The sequence below is a fragment of the Solanum dulcamara genome, chromosome 2 (assembly GCF_947179165.1).
Source record: "Solanum dulcamara chromosome 2, daSolDulc1.2, whole genome shotgun sequence".
Classification (NCBI taxonomy): Eukaryota; Viridiplantae; Streptophyta; class Magnoliopsida; order Solanales; family Solanaceae; genus Solanum; species Solanum dulcamara.
Genome location: NC_077238.1, coordinates 62,292,645 through 62,308,649, shown reverse-complemented (window position 1 = coordinate 62,308,649; position 16,005 = coordinate 62,292,645). Strand labels below are relative to the sequence as shown.

Here is a 16,005-nt window from a genome sequence, read left to right as displayed (position 1 = left end):
GTATGTTAAACTCTAGATTAATTAGTTCTCCCAAAATATCAACCATTGAATCCATAGCCGCATGAGGAACACTCCAATTTGATTTAATATTTATTAACTTAACTGCAACTAACAAAGTAGAATGCGGACTCTCTTCACATAGTGGACGACTAGCCTCTTCTAATTGTTGATAGAAGCATCTTGCTTCTTTATTAGGAGCTTCATCAAAATATTGTTCGGGTTCCATCTCACCTTGAACCTCGAAAGCATCATTGACCATTTCATGAAATGTATCATGTTGAACTCTATCATGTAGAACCCTATCATGTTCAATCCTAATGTGACCATGTGGTGCAACCATATTATATTCATCCACGGACAACAAATTATAAAATATATTATTCAATCCATCTACTTCTCCATGATCAACCCATATAAAATATCTAGGCTTAAATTCATTACCATATAATGAACTATAACTATATTTGGCTTTAAAAATTTCAAGCACCTACATTCACGACAAGGACACCTAACCAATCTATTTTTCTTTAAAATATCAAGTGTCATTGCATCATCAATAAAACTTCTTACACCATTAATAAATTCAGATTTCAAACAACCACCAACTTCATAATGCATGTTATACATCCACAAATGATGATCCATATATAAAACTATATATATTCAAGCTTAATTAGTTCATAAAGACTATAATTCATCGAAGTGTCATTAACTCAAGTTCTAATTAATTCAAATAATAATTAAGTTCAAATTCTAATTAATTCTAGTTATAATTAAGTTCAAATTCTAATTAATTCTAGTTATAATTAAGTTCACAATCTAAGTTCAAGTTCTAATTAATTCAAGTTATGATTAAGTTCAAGTTATAATTAATTCAAGTAATAATTAAGTTCAAGTTATAATTAATTAATTTAAATAATAATTAAGTTCAAGTTCTAATTAATTCAAGTTATAGTGAAGTTCACAATCTAAGTTCAAGTTATAATTAATTCAAGTTATAATTAATTCAAGTAATAATTAAGTTCAAGCTCTAATTAATTCAAGTTATAATTAAGTAATAATTGAATTGTAATTACAAGTACTAATTAAGTTCAAGTACAAAATTTCAAGTTTCAAGTATATACAAATTAAAGTTCTAAAATCTAAATATTCAAGTATCTAAAATTCAAGATCATGACAACATAAAGTTATAATTAATTAGTTCTTAAGGCTAAGTTCAACAACTTCAAAAATCCTAAAATTCAAGTTGAATTCTTCTAAGTTCTAAGATCATGACATTCAAATTGAAATTCTAAATTCAAGTATCTAAATTATTCAAATTAGTTCTAAAGTCAAAAGAGTTCAAAATTTATAAGTACAAACCTAAAAAATTTCTAAGTTTAACTTCAAAAGTCCTAAAGTTCATTTTCATGACTTTGAATATCTAACTCTAATTAGCTTAATTACTTCAAAAGGACTCCAATTCAACAAGATTTCTAAAGTTAACAAAAATTCAAGTTCAAAGTTCTAAGTTCAAGTTCTAAATTCAAGTATCTAAGTTATTATAATTATAAGTTTTAAGTCCTAAAATTCAAGTATCTAAGTTCCAATATTTTTCTAAGTTTCAAACTTCAAAACTTCCTATATTCAAGTGTCTAAGTTATTCTAATTAGTCTAAGGTCTAAAGAGTTCAAAATTTATACAAACCTAAAGTTCAAAATTAGTATCTAAGTTATTCTAATTATAAGTTCTAAAGTTCTATAATTTAACTATCTAAGTTTCAATATTTTCTAAGTTTCAAACTTCAAAACTTCCTATATCAAGTATTTAAGTTATTCTAATTAGTTCTAAAGTCTAAAGAGTTCAAAATTTATACAAACCTAAAAAAATCTAAATTTAACTTCGAAAATCCTAAAAGTTCAACTTCATGACTTTAAATATCACTCTAATTAGCTTAATTAGTTCAAAAGGACTACAATTCAACAAGATTTCTAAAGTTAACAAAAATTCAAGCTCAAAGTTCTAAGTTCAAGTTCGAAATTCAAGTTGTAAATTCAAGTATCTAAGTTATTCTAATTATAAGTTCTAAAGTCCTAAAATTCAAGCATCTAAGTTCCAATATTTTTTTCTAAATTTCAAACTTCAAAACTTCCTAAGTTACAATCCAATATACAAAAAAAACTACAACAAACTAAATGGAATAAACTAATTAACTAACTAACAAATCACAAATTACTATCCAATTTACAATCTCATTCAAAAACTCCAAATCTAACTTAAGCCCTAAAATCCAAACTAGAACTACATTCACAAATTTTACAATCCAATATACAAATAAACTACAACAAACTAAATGGAATAAACTGATTAATTAACTAACAAATCACAAATTAAAAAAATGAATTTTTTTATAAACTTTAAACCCTAACCGCTTAAATAGGAATAAACAATCTTCAACCTTTCACTGGACGGCGGCGGGGCACTGTCGGAGGGCGCCGGCGGTGGAGGCGACGAGTTCGGGGGATGGCGGGGGACAAGGGACGACGACGGGGTCGGTGGTTTTGTAGAGAGAAGAGAGAGTTAGAGAGAGGGTGAAAATAAAAAAACTTGATATGGTCTCCCACATATTTTAAGAAAAGCGATGGACTGCGTCGCTAAGTCCGTCACTTTTTTTAAAATGTTTGACCGCAATTTTGACCAAAAAAGCGACGGACAATGCGAAGCTATCCGTCGCTAATTTAAATTGGTTGACCAATTATTTTGACCAATAGCGACGGACAAACCAACGCCAAAAAATAATAATAATAAATTAAATCTAAATATAAATGACGAACGATGTCGTTAATAATTAATATATAAATAAATATTTTAATTTTAAAGCAACGGATGGCATCCTAAATATTATAAAATAATTAAGTATTACTTATATATATATATATATATATATATATATATATATATATATATATATATATATATATTTGGCGCAAAAATTCGCCAAAATAAGCGGCGGGCTTAGTTTTATATATGAGAGTTATTGAATCTAATTCAGCTTCTTGTTGGAAAGTTAATTTTGGCAATCTATAATTTCTTTCTCTCGGCATTGATCCAATCTCCAAATAAAACTGATATCTCCAAGCTGTCTTTTCCAATAAATATATGTGGTCTCCGATTTGAAATTTTATCGTGCTAAAAGCATCCTCCCAAGAAACTGATGAAGCTTGAATAGCTAGAACATCACGAATCTTCTCCACCAATTTAAAAGTTGTTAGTTTTCTTCCTTGTTTGTAATCGATTTCAATCCCTAATTAAGATATTCTTCAAAATCATCACGATTAGAAGAATCAAGACCAAAAAAACCTCTCATATAATTATCAAAACAATCATTGTTAGCCTTACAACTTTGAAGAGCATGTACTTCATCATTTTTCATGGATCTATATTTTTTTACACAATAATTTGGGTTGCACTTTTATGCTAGACTTACAATGTTCTACCGTACGAACTTCTTCTAGTAAAAATTTTAAAATTTGATAAATTGTATCAATAAGTGTTTGTGCACCTCATAATTTATATTCAGGGTTAAATATAATAGCAGTTAAATAAATTTGAGGAATAGAAAAAAATATTTTTTAAAACTTTTTCAACCATAACTTCAATAGTCAATTCAAATTTTTCAATTTTTTGGTATTCAACAAATTGAATTGAAATAGCACAAATATTTACTAAGACCAAAAAAACAGTAGGAAAGTGAAGTCAAAACTTTTATTGTAATGATCCATTCTTGTCATTATGCTTAAGCCAATGGAAAAGAAATTTGGGACAGAATATTTTTGAGTAGTAACCTAGAAATTTTGAAACTAGACTAGGCTTGTACAGTATTTGAGTCAGGTCATGTCTAGGGCAATCCAATAACGTATTGAGGTTGATTTCTAAATTTGATTTTTTGAGCTAGAAACTAGACTAGGCTTGTACAGTATTTGAGTCAGGTCATATCTAGGGCAATCCAATAACGTATTGAGGCTGATTTCTGAATTTGATTTTTTGAGCTAGAAACTAAGACATTAAGTACTAAGTAGTATATAGATCCTTAAGAAAGTGAATTCAGATGCGTAGAACTCCCGAAATTAAATTTGACGTGAAAAAATTATTTTAGAACATCAAGATTTGAAGTTGTGTTGTGAAATAGAGGCTCTGCTTGAACTACTTACAACTTATCTATTTATTTTCATATTTATCCAAAAAAAAAAGTGTAATGGACATCTATAATACGGTATATTTATAACATTGATTAATTAATTTGTATCATTTCTAACAAATTATTGTTTTTGAAGCAATGTACCACTACCGAGAAACATGTTCCAATATAAGCGTTACAAATATTAGAAATCATACCATTAAAATCACCCTAATGTTGGGGAAGTACCTAAAACCTGAAAATACTGGACCACGTCGACTACCATCTGTAGAAGTAATCTAATTGAAAGAAGCAAATCTTAGCAACATTTAAAGACCTGTTGATTTAGTATAGTGTATATTAACAAGGAAAATGATAACAGGTCATCCCACATTATGAGCAAATTCAATTTTCAGCTGAAGAACAATGTTTTCCTTTGCACTCACAACGGGAAGTATACCACATGATGTTTGTCTAAATAGAAACAAATTAACGCATGCATAAGAGAAAACATGAAGCGACATTAAATCCCAACGAAGACAGAAAAAAAAAACGGTAAGTTACTTCTTGTTTCTACATGAGCCTTGGAGGACAAAGTTATCAGTACATATGATATGATGTGAGTAGTCAAACTGACCCCAAACTGGCATAGATACTACCATTATAAAAGGAAAAAGAAGAAACATGGAGCTCTCCCGCAAACTTACTTATAACTAGGTATTGCCCGGGCAATCAGCTACTTAAACCAGACATGTGAAGCTTGACACGCACAATGAGCAACAGCCTGCCCTTGACAGGGAAGAAGAGATAGGTGTAGTTGCACCAAACTTCACATCCCTGGCACGGGAAACAATCAAGCCATAAAGGGGTCTAAAGGCAAGTTCCAAAATAACTTTGTGAATAATTTCAGGGAAATGTAAAAAAAAGTAATTGTTAATGCACAAGAACATCTAGTTATTACAGTTTTCACTTAGAAAGTTTTCAAGTCTAGCAAATGTCTCCTACTGAAACTGCAGAGCTGAACCCTCTTTTCCTCCGAGCCTGCAAGATTACTTCAGGGTCAAGAATCCTTTTTACCCTCTTCCTGAATGCAGAGAGGGAGAGGGCCAAGTGCATCAAGAGTTGTCAAACTCCACAAATCACCTGTACATTCTATCCTTCCAGCTTTTATCCGAGTTTACAGAAAGAGCATAAAAAATAAAGCTCTTTGAATGAAAAACCTTAGTAGAGTGACCAATAACCCCATTTCTTTCAGACATAATACACAGTTATGTAAGAAGACTACCATCACAAAGAAGGCAAAGGATAAAGAAACCCATATTTCCCTTCAATGAAGCAAAAGAAAAAAGAGAGAAAAAGAGAAGAAACAGGGAAAGAAGATGGTGGGAGAAATCGGAAGGAAAGAGTTGGATTAGGAGGAAGAGGAACTTTAGGCCTTAAAACGACGCCTAACATATATGCATACCCTTGCTTCCAGCCTTCTATATTCTCTTGGACTGATGCTGAAGCAGAACAACATGTTCTGGCAAAGACAAGCCAGAAAGTAACCTTGAGAACTACGGATGTACAACTGCACTTGCTATTATGAAATCTTACCATCTCAGCTAACAGCTAACAGATTCGGGATTTATATGTCCACTGCTTCCACCATGAGGATTGAATCCAGTAACCGGCATGGACCGCTGAGCAAAATTCAACAACAGCTTCCTTTGGTGGTCATTTGTATGTGGAAGACTAGCACGTAAAAGTTCAACAGGCATTTCTCTGCTTACAGCTCTTGCAGCTTCTGAACCAATCATTTCAGCATCTGGTTGAGATTGTGCTAGTATCGATTGCATGATACTGTCATACTTACTCAGACAATACTTTGTAAGTAAACCAAAAAAGGCATCAAAAGATGCCTGCCAAAGGGCAGGATTAGGCATGCTGAAGCTGTTAGCAGCCTGAGAATCAGTTAATAGATGAGTGGCCCTTTCAAGAACAGATTTTAGAATAATAGAGGCACCATCTCCAGCAGGGCTTCCGAGAGGACGAAGAGGTGGTTGTTCTGAGGAACACACAACAGCAGCAAGACAAGCACTGAGTGAATTGAGGTCCATGCCAGTGACACATTTAGAGACTACTTTTGCAAGATCAGTGATGGTCTCAGCTGCTCCTACATCAGGTGGATGACCGCCAAATAAAAACCTCAAATGGCGGAAAATTGCCATACAAACTATTCTGACAAGCTCTCCGCCAGGTAGAAGAAGCTGAAGATACCTTGAGATGAGCTTTCGGCCCTTGGGAAGAGACACCAACCATAGAAATACAATGTCATCTTTAGGCGTAAGCCCAACAGAGCTTCCACTTTTACCAAGCGGGTCAACTAGTTGAAGTGAGGCAGCCATGCCTTCCAGCAGGATCTGTCGCTTCCGCCTGAGCTGAGCACCACCATCTTGGGGCTGACTAAACTGAAGGAGCCTGTCAATGTCATCTACCTCAGTGAGAAGATAGAAACCATCTTCTATTGTAATTCTAGCTGCAAGCATTGGCTCCTGTTCCAAGGGTCTCTCAGATATCTTCTGGTCAGCACTGCCGTCAATGCAAACAAAGCCTGGTGGATCAACTTCAAGAAGTGGACGAGGCCTGCGGATGGAAGAAAATGACACCCGCCCCTGAGCATCAACGTGAAGATGAGGCTGTGATTCTGCACTATTACGCGACCGAGAAGACTGTTCCTTATTTGGACAGAAACGATGTTTTGACCTCGACTCGGCTGCTTTCTTTGCAAGGCGGGCCTGGTGATAGTAGTCGTCTACATATGGATCATTGCCATGTGCTGCAGAATGCTGCATTTTCAGGATGCTCTCTATTTCATCACCAGTCATATACTTAGATCGGAACTGTGGCACATTACTTTCACTTTTGGAGCTAGCAGCATCAGAGCCTTGTTTAGAAAAGCGCACATTTTGTCTAACCTTGTGTGATGGCTTAGATCGTGAATCTCTGAAATCTGCCAATCCATACTTACCTAGATGAGATGGTGAAGGGAAGGAATTATACAATTGGGATCTTAGTGCAGAAAAATGAGCTAAAGAAGGCTGAACTGAAAGATGAAGTCTCTGCTGTTGCAGCTGCTGTGAGGACAGTAACTGGGGAGATAGTAAGCTGTTTTGATGAGGAAATTGATGCTGCAAGACGCTATCTAAGAGACCAGAATGGTCCCCATGGATGAGTCCCGCATGGCTGGTCCACTGGTTTTGCAACCTAGGATTAAGAGAAAGACCAGAAGGGTTCAATTGTGGGATGTTTCCACTACCATAGTGGAGCCCGTGAGCCAAGCCTGTCAAATGCATATTAGAGTTCGACAAAGAAGAGAGATTCACAGAAGAATAGGGAGACTGAGGTCCAGCAGAAAGAGATGACATGTTTTGTAGCGAAAGGCTATGTGGTGAGGGTTGAGATCTACCACCCGGAGGAGGAAAAGAAGTATAAGATGACTTCGGTAGTAAAATGGGTTCACTTGAGTAGTGCTGAAGTTGTTGGGGTTGTGGGGGTTGCTCAGGGTATGAGGATGTTCTATACAATGGTTTTGACTCTGCAAGATGCACAGCAGAGATATGTGGCTGTGAAGACCATTTTTTGCTTTCCTGGTAACATTCAGTGTCAGATAAATGCTGGTCAAACCAATCATGAAAGTCTGCTTCTTTCGCCCATTCAGCTGCAGATGAACCTGCACATACCAAGTACACATTAGTATTTGTTATTCTCAACATTTCATTTCATTCTCATTAGAGCATGTCATTAATAGAAAAATGAAAATGTTAAGATCAAAGAATTTCAAATACAGAAACATGTTAATCTTTTCAGTACTAGCCAAAAAGAAGAAATGTCATGTGAAATGGAACGGAGGGAGAATGAAAGCATCCAACATATAATACTAAACATAAAAGAAACTCAAATTCAAGTTTGTCAAATTTGAAATAATTTAGAGGACTCCCATGAAAATTAAACATTAGCCTTCTACTCTCTTAAAACTAATAAGCCATGTAACATAGACCTTTTTGGGATATGAACATGTCTGTTTCCCTATAGACATCGCTAAAAACACATCTTGTGTAATATAGTAATAAAACTGCAACTTAAGATTGAGAACTGGCTGGCAATCCAGATGGCATATTTTATAGACAGAATGCAAGTCAAACAGCAGAATTTGTTCACCTCATAGATACAGTCATACAGAATATCACATAAGTAAATAATCAACAAACTCTGTGTGCCTAAAAGGAGGCACGAGATGGAACAGGGGTTGAAAAGTGTGCCACAAGAAAACATGCTCGTCAAACCAATGTAGGGGCAGATCTAACAAGTGGAAGGAGACGCAGAAAGGAAAACATAAGCTAAAAACAAAAGCATTACAACAGGGAAAAAATAAGGGGCTGTGAAGATTTAAACTTTGATAAGTTGATCTCATTTCAACAAACAACAAAACAGATATGGCTAAAACCTATGTACTTAATACTCTACATGTCACCATCTAAGAAAACCACTTTTTTTGTTTTATTTCTCTTTGTTTTGGGTGGTTAATTTTCTTTTAATTTTTTTGGAGGTGTGGGGGTTTCTTCAAAGCTTATAATGACACTACTAGGGAATATACATATAAATGAAGATAATAGATCATTTCAGGAAGTTTCTCAATATCCCTACTCTAGCAGTCCAAGGCCACGTGCCGGGATAGATTTCCCTCATAAATCAATCATCCAGAAACGGTGAAGTTATATTGCAGTATTTCTACCACGGGGTCAAATCATTTCTAATGGTAATATCAACGATAAAGGATTGCTGATTTTCAGAAACCAAAAAAAAAACATGGGCAAAACCGAGCAAGACATCTACTACCATGCACATATAGATATTCAGTCTCCAAAAGGGAGAACTATTGCTGACCTTAATAATCAAGCACGAAGATGAAACAGACTTTTATTGATTATCTACAAGACTACAACTTGTTCCTACCAAGGTCTGAAATCAAGTTCCTTTATATGATATCTGAAAGCTCAAAAAATCTAGGACTATTGCCACAACTGAGTTTTGAGGTGCCAACATACGATATAACATATATTCACAAATCTGGGACGAGTGGCACAAATGTGAATGGGCAGATAGAACGATGAAGGGCATCACTTCGATCTTAAAGTAACCTCATGCAAGTTAACAAGTAAAGATATATTTTAGACAATACAGGAACTATCCAGGAGGTTTATCAAATATTCAGATACAAACATCACGGAAGGACTAAAGATGAATCAATATGTGCACTTACTTTCCCTTGAAAAAGAGCCTGATCCACGGTCACCAATAACACCAGGATGCCTTGGTCCGGTGACATTTCTGTTCAACTGGAGAAAAGGAAAGAAAGTATTCAGATTGATCCAGTACAAGTAGATATTCACTGCTCTGTGGAGGATGTAAAAAGTCAAGCACAGTTTAGTGCTTTAGATGTTTTTACACTACAATTGTACAAAATAAGTTCAAGACATACTGTGTCTCACGGAAAGAGACTGGAAAAAGAAAAGGACTCACGCTACTGGGAAGGCACACGACTAGAAAAAGTAAAATAAGTCTAAGCCAAACGGCTCGCAACATCAGATAATCAAATCAATATTGCCACTTAAAAGGTGTCACATCAGCTGACCTTTGAAAATGTCGTTGCTAGATCATCTATGTCTGATAAAGAGCCCACAACGGATCCCTGGAAATAAAGCACTGAATTAGAGGCACTAAAAAGGAAAAATTGCCAAAGCCTGCAACTTATCGAGGTAACCAGCAATTATAGCATACTTACAACATCAAGGAAAAGTTCACAACACAAGTCATAAAAAAGATGCTAGGAGATCACTCATAGAAGAAATGTAACTAACTTTAAAGGTTACCAGCACTGACAAACCATTAATTCAGAGTAACAGAAAGTGGGGCACATATTTTAGAAGAGAGAGGGGGGAGGGGGTGGGGGGAGAAAGCGCAAAGCTAATCTAAGCAATCCCAAAGCTATTTATCAAAGAAGAGAGAAATATATTTCTAAGATCCTCCTTCCAACGTCTAAGGTCTATTTGATGGTACTGAGATTCACAAATTCTCTAGTCCTGGCAAATTGAGCAGTTTGCAGAGGTAACAAACAACGACATACACAGTGTAATCCCACAAGTTGAGTCTGGGAGGGTGGGGTGTACGCAGACCTTACCCCTACCTTTGCGAGGTAGAGAGGTGGTTTCCAATGACCTTCGGCTCTAGAAAAATCGTGTTTCAGAACATGCTAGCAAAGAACATGTTTGCAAAAAAAATGCACAAGTAAAAAGCTGCAATGATATTCCGAAAAAGAAAGTATTGACAGTAGAAAGTTCGCAGAATTAACAAATGAAATTAATAAAAGGGCAATTCTTTTATTGAGATTATAGTTTACTTTGTTTTTTGAAATAGGTAATTTCCTAATAGTGTAGTTGAATTCCAACTTCATAGAAACTTGTCTATTCCGCTCAACAAATTCAAATTGTACTAAAAGAAATGATACAATCAAGTCAACCAATGTATCTAGTTAAACGTAAACCAAATGACCCATCTCTTTCTGCCGCCCTTATAACATTTCTGCTACAATTTGTCAGAACCAAGCACAAACCTCACTTATCTTAAAACTCTTCAAAAGTTTGCTACTACTAATTAATGTCTCAACCGATACAAGTACATACTAGGCTACTACCTAGTGCCACATCAACCTTAAGCTTCAATCACTAATAAATCACACTCTTCAAAATCTTGCTGCTAATCAGTGTCTCGGTCAATACAAATACCTACCACCACAACAAGCCTAAGCTGCAATTACTAGTAAGAGCTTGTTTGGATTGACTTATTTTAAGTGCTTTTTAACACTTTTAAGTGTTTGGATAAATTGAAAAAGTGCTTATAAGCATTTAAAAGTCATAATTTAGGATTTCCAAACTAATGACTTTTGGAAAATAAGCCAAAAGTCAATCCACACAAGCTCTAAATCACTTAATGACTGCAGTTGGCACTAATTGAGCCCATATTTCCTTTACCTCAATAGAGGCATGAAAAACAGCCTAAGTTTGGCGAAAGTATTTTAAAAGATTATTCCCACCACAATAAGCAGATGAAAGATAAGATTGGCGGATAATATAATTTCCTATTCAGTTATAGGCTTGCTTCTAGATTAGCAGTCTCCACAAATTTCAACATTTTATTCGAGCACGGTACTTAACGAAGACACAAATCAGTGAAGACACCTCACATCTTTTTGATGAGTAGACCCTACACTCTCGTGGCAGCTATAGCATTTTGAAGATTACTCATAATAAGGGATCACACTTTGCAAAATTAGATCATTGCCTGGATAACACCATCGTCAAAACCCCAGTAGCCACTTAGACTTATGGTGAGCTGCAGAGACGGGGCAGGCTCATCATTGTAGAGTAAGGGGGGAGATAACTTCTAAGATTAGAATAGGGGGAGCGTTTTAGGGTACTAAGATGCAAAAGCAACAAAAGAAGGGATCAGGGTGCAGCAGAATTATAAAACATCCTTTCTATTTGGTGGCTCCGTTGCCAAAACAACTACACTAGCTCATTTGGTACCAGATTGAAACTGAAAGTGCAGACCACAAACACGTGAACCAAAATAGCAAAACACTTTAGCAAAACCTAGATATAATTTGTATAATCATGTATCAAATGCACAATAACTTTTAACCAATTTCCCCAATTTCATGGCCTACAGCATGAAAATAACCTCCATGTGTTATGATGGATTCCCCCAATTTCATAGATGATATGATGGATTTTGTGGGTTAAACAGGTCATACTTTCAGTAGCAACAGGAGAACATGTTGATTACACCCTTGTTTGAAATCCCAAGCCTCAGCAGCAAATATTTCATGTAAGGTCCAAAGGAAGGGAAAGCAGATTGTACCTCGTCTTTCTCAAATAAATGATACTCCTGCATCTCATCGTCACCTAATCCACCTCCAACAGCCAGATCACTATTGTCTTGTTTGTCCTCTAAACCACCCAATTCAACATCCTCTGCTATATCTCGCCCAAAAAATGCATATTGTGATGCATCAAAGAAGGCACCATCTGCATCAAAGCCAAAATAAACAGTCAACTCTACCACATACCACACGCAGTTAAAACATACAAATCTTGATCTTCTTTTCCCATACTAATGACGCCATGTAAAACAAGGAAAATCAATAAAAATTAGAATGTAAAGTAAAGTATTGAAGAAGAGAAACATCAAGCACTGCTACAGCCAGTGTTATCAAAAGCAAAATAGCTCTAAGGTACGCTGGGGCTGTAAGCACAAAGCGCAAATTAAGTGTGTCTTTAATGAAAAAAGGCACAAAGAGAGGAAAAAAAATACAAATAGTAATAATTATAAATATGGATGACAATTATACGACATAGAAACTGAAAAAAAAATTACAATAAATTGAAATATCAATTGTTTAGTCGGAAGAGGCTCATTAGCAAGGGAAAGAACGTCTTAGTGCCTTAGAACCTTGATGACGACACTGAAGCCACATTTAGCGAGGCAAAGCCCTCAGCATGCTTTGAGCCTCGCTTTCAGGGCTTAAGCGCGCCTTTGACAACACTGGCTACAACTCCATGCCAACCTACTAAGGAAACAATATATGAATACCCTATATCTCATTCCAATGAATGAAAGCACATTTGCATTACTGACCACCATCCCCAACCGCCCCAAAAAAAGAACATACAAATCATTACACCTCAATCCTAAACTAGTTGGGTCAGCCACATAATGCCTGTCATCCATTTGATCCCATTACTGATAACTGATAAATATAGAAAAACAACGAGACAAAGCAAATTTTACCCAAATAGAACAGAAAGTGAAATCCTTACATCTCAATCTCAAACTAGTTCAGGTCAGCTATATAAATCCTCCCCTACTATGATTCATTTGGACCCATTCCATCCCAATACTGGTAAAAAAAAATTGCATCACATCAGAGCAAATTTTACCACACCTCACCCCAGAAAAGGCCAAAAAAAAAACGATCTGAAGATTCAAGAAGGAACAAAAAAGAAAAAACAGTGAGCTACGCTACCTGAGATGGAGCTAGAGGAGCTGGTCAAGTCTTTGAAATCTCTGCTATTGGATCTCTCCATAACAGCAACAAAGGTCACACTTCTGACAACCAAATTTTTTTTTTAGAAAAATCGGAATCCCATCAATTATAATCCCATAAATCCACCGACAAAGAAGGAGAAAAGGTTAAAATTCCACCGAATCAAAATCCCCCTTTCCTTAAAAACCTGAGATTTCTAGGGTTTTCAAGGAAAGAGACGAAAAGGAAAAGGGAACATAGCGTATTACATAGTCTACGTGTTTGTGTTGGTGTAGTGATGATAGGGATGAAAAGGGAATAGAATGGTACTAGTGTTTTTGTTTTATTTTCTTGAAAGTGAGAGTACAGAAATTGAAAAGGTGGCGGCCGGGGGGGGGGGGAGTTTCCTCTTTTATTATTTAGCTTTCTTTAATCATTTAATATATGGTAATTTGGCAATATAATAGAGTTATGACTTATGATGAGTGTGGTGGGTCAATTACACAAACCTTTGCCTTTAAGCTTTATTATTCGGAGTTGTTTGATAGGATGTATAAGAATAATGTTGAATATGGTGTATTAATAATATTTATATTAGTATTTTTTATATTAATTATGATGAAATTATTTTTTATGCAGTATTTGGTATGGAATATTAAAAATAATATGCATTAAATAATTTCTAAAAGAAATTACTTTGCTTACAAAAATATCTTTCACAAATATGGTGAAAAGATATGGAAAAAGTTTTGAGGGCAATTGTGTCTATAATTATGCTAATACATGCATGCATTCGTAATATCATGGATTTCAGCGATCGTTTGTTAGAGTGTATTAGAAAAAAAAAATGTATTAATTTTGTGTATTATTAGTATTTTATTTAGTACACTTTTTTAGCATATGTATAACTAATATTTGCATTAGTTATACATTTTATTGTGTATATTACTACTACCACTAATATTCATAGATTAGTTATATAACAGCTTGTTTGGATGGTTGTTACCCGTTGTATTATATTGTATTGTTAGTTTAAATACAATGTTTGTTTTAATTATTGCTTAAATTCTATTGTATCGTATCGTTTAAATTCATCGTTAGATAATGACAAAAAAATCATTTTATGTAACAACCGATTTGGTGTGTTCACGTCGTTACCTTAATATTTTCTTCTCATTTTGTCTTTATTTATTATTTAATAATTATATTTCATCTTTTACCCTACCTCTTCAAGGTAAATCTAATCCCTACCCTACTTTTCTTGTAAGTTTTATCATTCGAATCATGGATCTGTGACATTATATAAAGAATTTCAATATATGCATTAAATTAATTAATGACATAACTACCCCTCAAATCCTTCTCAAAACGTTTTCCATTTTCCAAAACCAAAGTGTGTGCAAGGTATTTTTGTAAACAAATATTTTTTATAGAAGTTATGTCAGACTTGTTATTTCTAATACATCAAACTAAATAGGGTATAAAAAATAATGTCAGCATAACTAATATCAGCATTACTAATTCAAGTATTACTAATACACCTTATTTAGCATTTTTAATGCTTGCATTAGTTATAAATATATTTAAAAAGTGTATCAAATAAGATATTATCAGATTAGTATGTAAAAATTCCTGAAGTATTCACGTTTTATAATTTTTAGCAAAAATAGCGATTTTAATTTCTGTGTTATTGTATAATTTCAATTTTAGTTTTTATATTATTTGATTATGCACATTTAACCTTTATTTATTTGAAGTGTTCGATTTTAGTCCTTAAAGTTAACAAAAGTAAACTATTTAACAAAATGATTATTTGATAATATATAAAATAAATTAAAATAAAGCGTTGATGATTTTAAATGCTTGAAGAATTATGTATATAAAATTAAAATTATATTTTATTCATTAGTTCTATTTTATTCAAATGTTCTATGCTTTGTTTTTTATTCCTTAGCGATTTGTTCTTCCTCTCTTTTTCAATGGTTACTAATCAAGGTCAAATACGATTACATTTGAGGGTTTAGTAGGTGGACATGCTACTTAAAGCTATCAACGATGTCCTAACAACTTTCACTTTTTAAAAAATTTAACATTTAATTTTTTTACCTACATAATTATTCAAGCATTTAGAATTACTAACCCTTCAATTTATTTTATTTTATATATTTCAAAATAATTATTTTGTTAAATAATTAACTTTTGCTAACTTCAAGGACCGAAATCGCACACTTCAAATAATTAAAAATTAAATGTGTATAGTCAAAAAACACAAGGCTTAAAAGTGGAATTATGGAATAACACAGGAACTAAACCGCTACTTCCTCTAATTTTTATGTACGAAATTCTAGAATGTTTCTATTACTCATAAATTATAGTAATATTTTCCCCATTTAAAATGGGGATGAAATTGAGTTTAATCTGTGCATTTCGTGAGTTATACACATGTTAATTTAGCCATGTGATTATTATTTTTGACAAAATAATTAATGACCCCTAAATATAATTGGGACAATTTCAAATATATACAATAAATTAATTAATTTATAATAAATATAGTCATGTTTTATTCACATAAAAACAATAGTCAAAATCATAGAAAATATACAGTGATTATACAATATAGCTTGCCAAAAGTCATAAAAAGTATACACCGACTATACAATATAGATTATTTATACATGAGGTATACACTGAATAGACATTATGATACACTCATAAAATATAC

The 16,005-nt window shown here is 33.9% G+C and overlaps 1 protein-coding gene across 2 annotated transcripts; it reads right to left on the bottom strand.

The window, feature by feature from the left end:
* Positions 1–4,659: 4,659 nt before the first annotated feature.
* On the bottom strand, positions 4,660–13,640 carry LOC129880617 (protein PAT1 homolog 1-like). Of its 2 annotated transcripts, XM_055954720.1 has the most exons (6): positions 13,281–13,640; positions 12,116–12,282; positions 9,831–9,887; positions 9,459–9,534; positions 5,753–7,868; positions 4,660–4,993 (listed from the first exon to the last, which is right to left on the bottom strand). In XM_055954720.1, the coding sequence occupies exons 1-5, from the start codon at positions 13,339–13,341 to the stop codon at positions 5,761–5,763; spliced, it is 2,469 nt and encodes an 822-aa protein (XP_055810695.1). In that variant the 5' UTR covers positions 13,342–13,640; the 3' UTR covers positions 4,660–4,993; positions 5,753–5,760. The 2 variants fall into 2 exon arrangements, with proteins under 2 accessions (XP_055810695.1, XP_055810694.1); XM_055954719.1 differs by having other exon boundaries at positions 4,693–7,868.
* Between the last annotated feature and the right edge of the window lie 2,365 nt (positions 13,641–16,005).

Bases quoted from the DNA above. Each gene is read 5' to 3' on its own strand.
- LOC129880617 (XM_055954720.1), bottom strand. From the start codon at position 13,341: ATGGAGAGATCCAATAGCAGAGATTTCAAAGACTTGACCAGCTCCTCT. The intron at 9,535-9,830 runs GTCAGCTGATGT...CCTTTTCTCCAG, and splicing joins TAGCAACGACATTTTCAAAG to TTGAACAGAAATGTCACCGG. The intron at 7,869-9,458 runs GTAAGTGCACAT...TGGTATGTGCAG, and splicing joins AGGCTCTTTTTCAAGGGAAA to GTTCATCTGCAGCTGAATGG.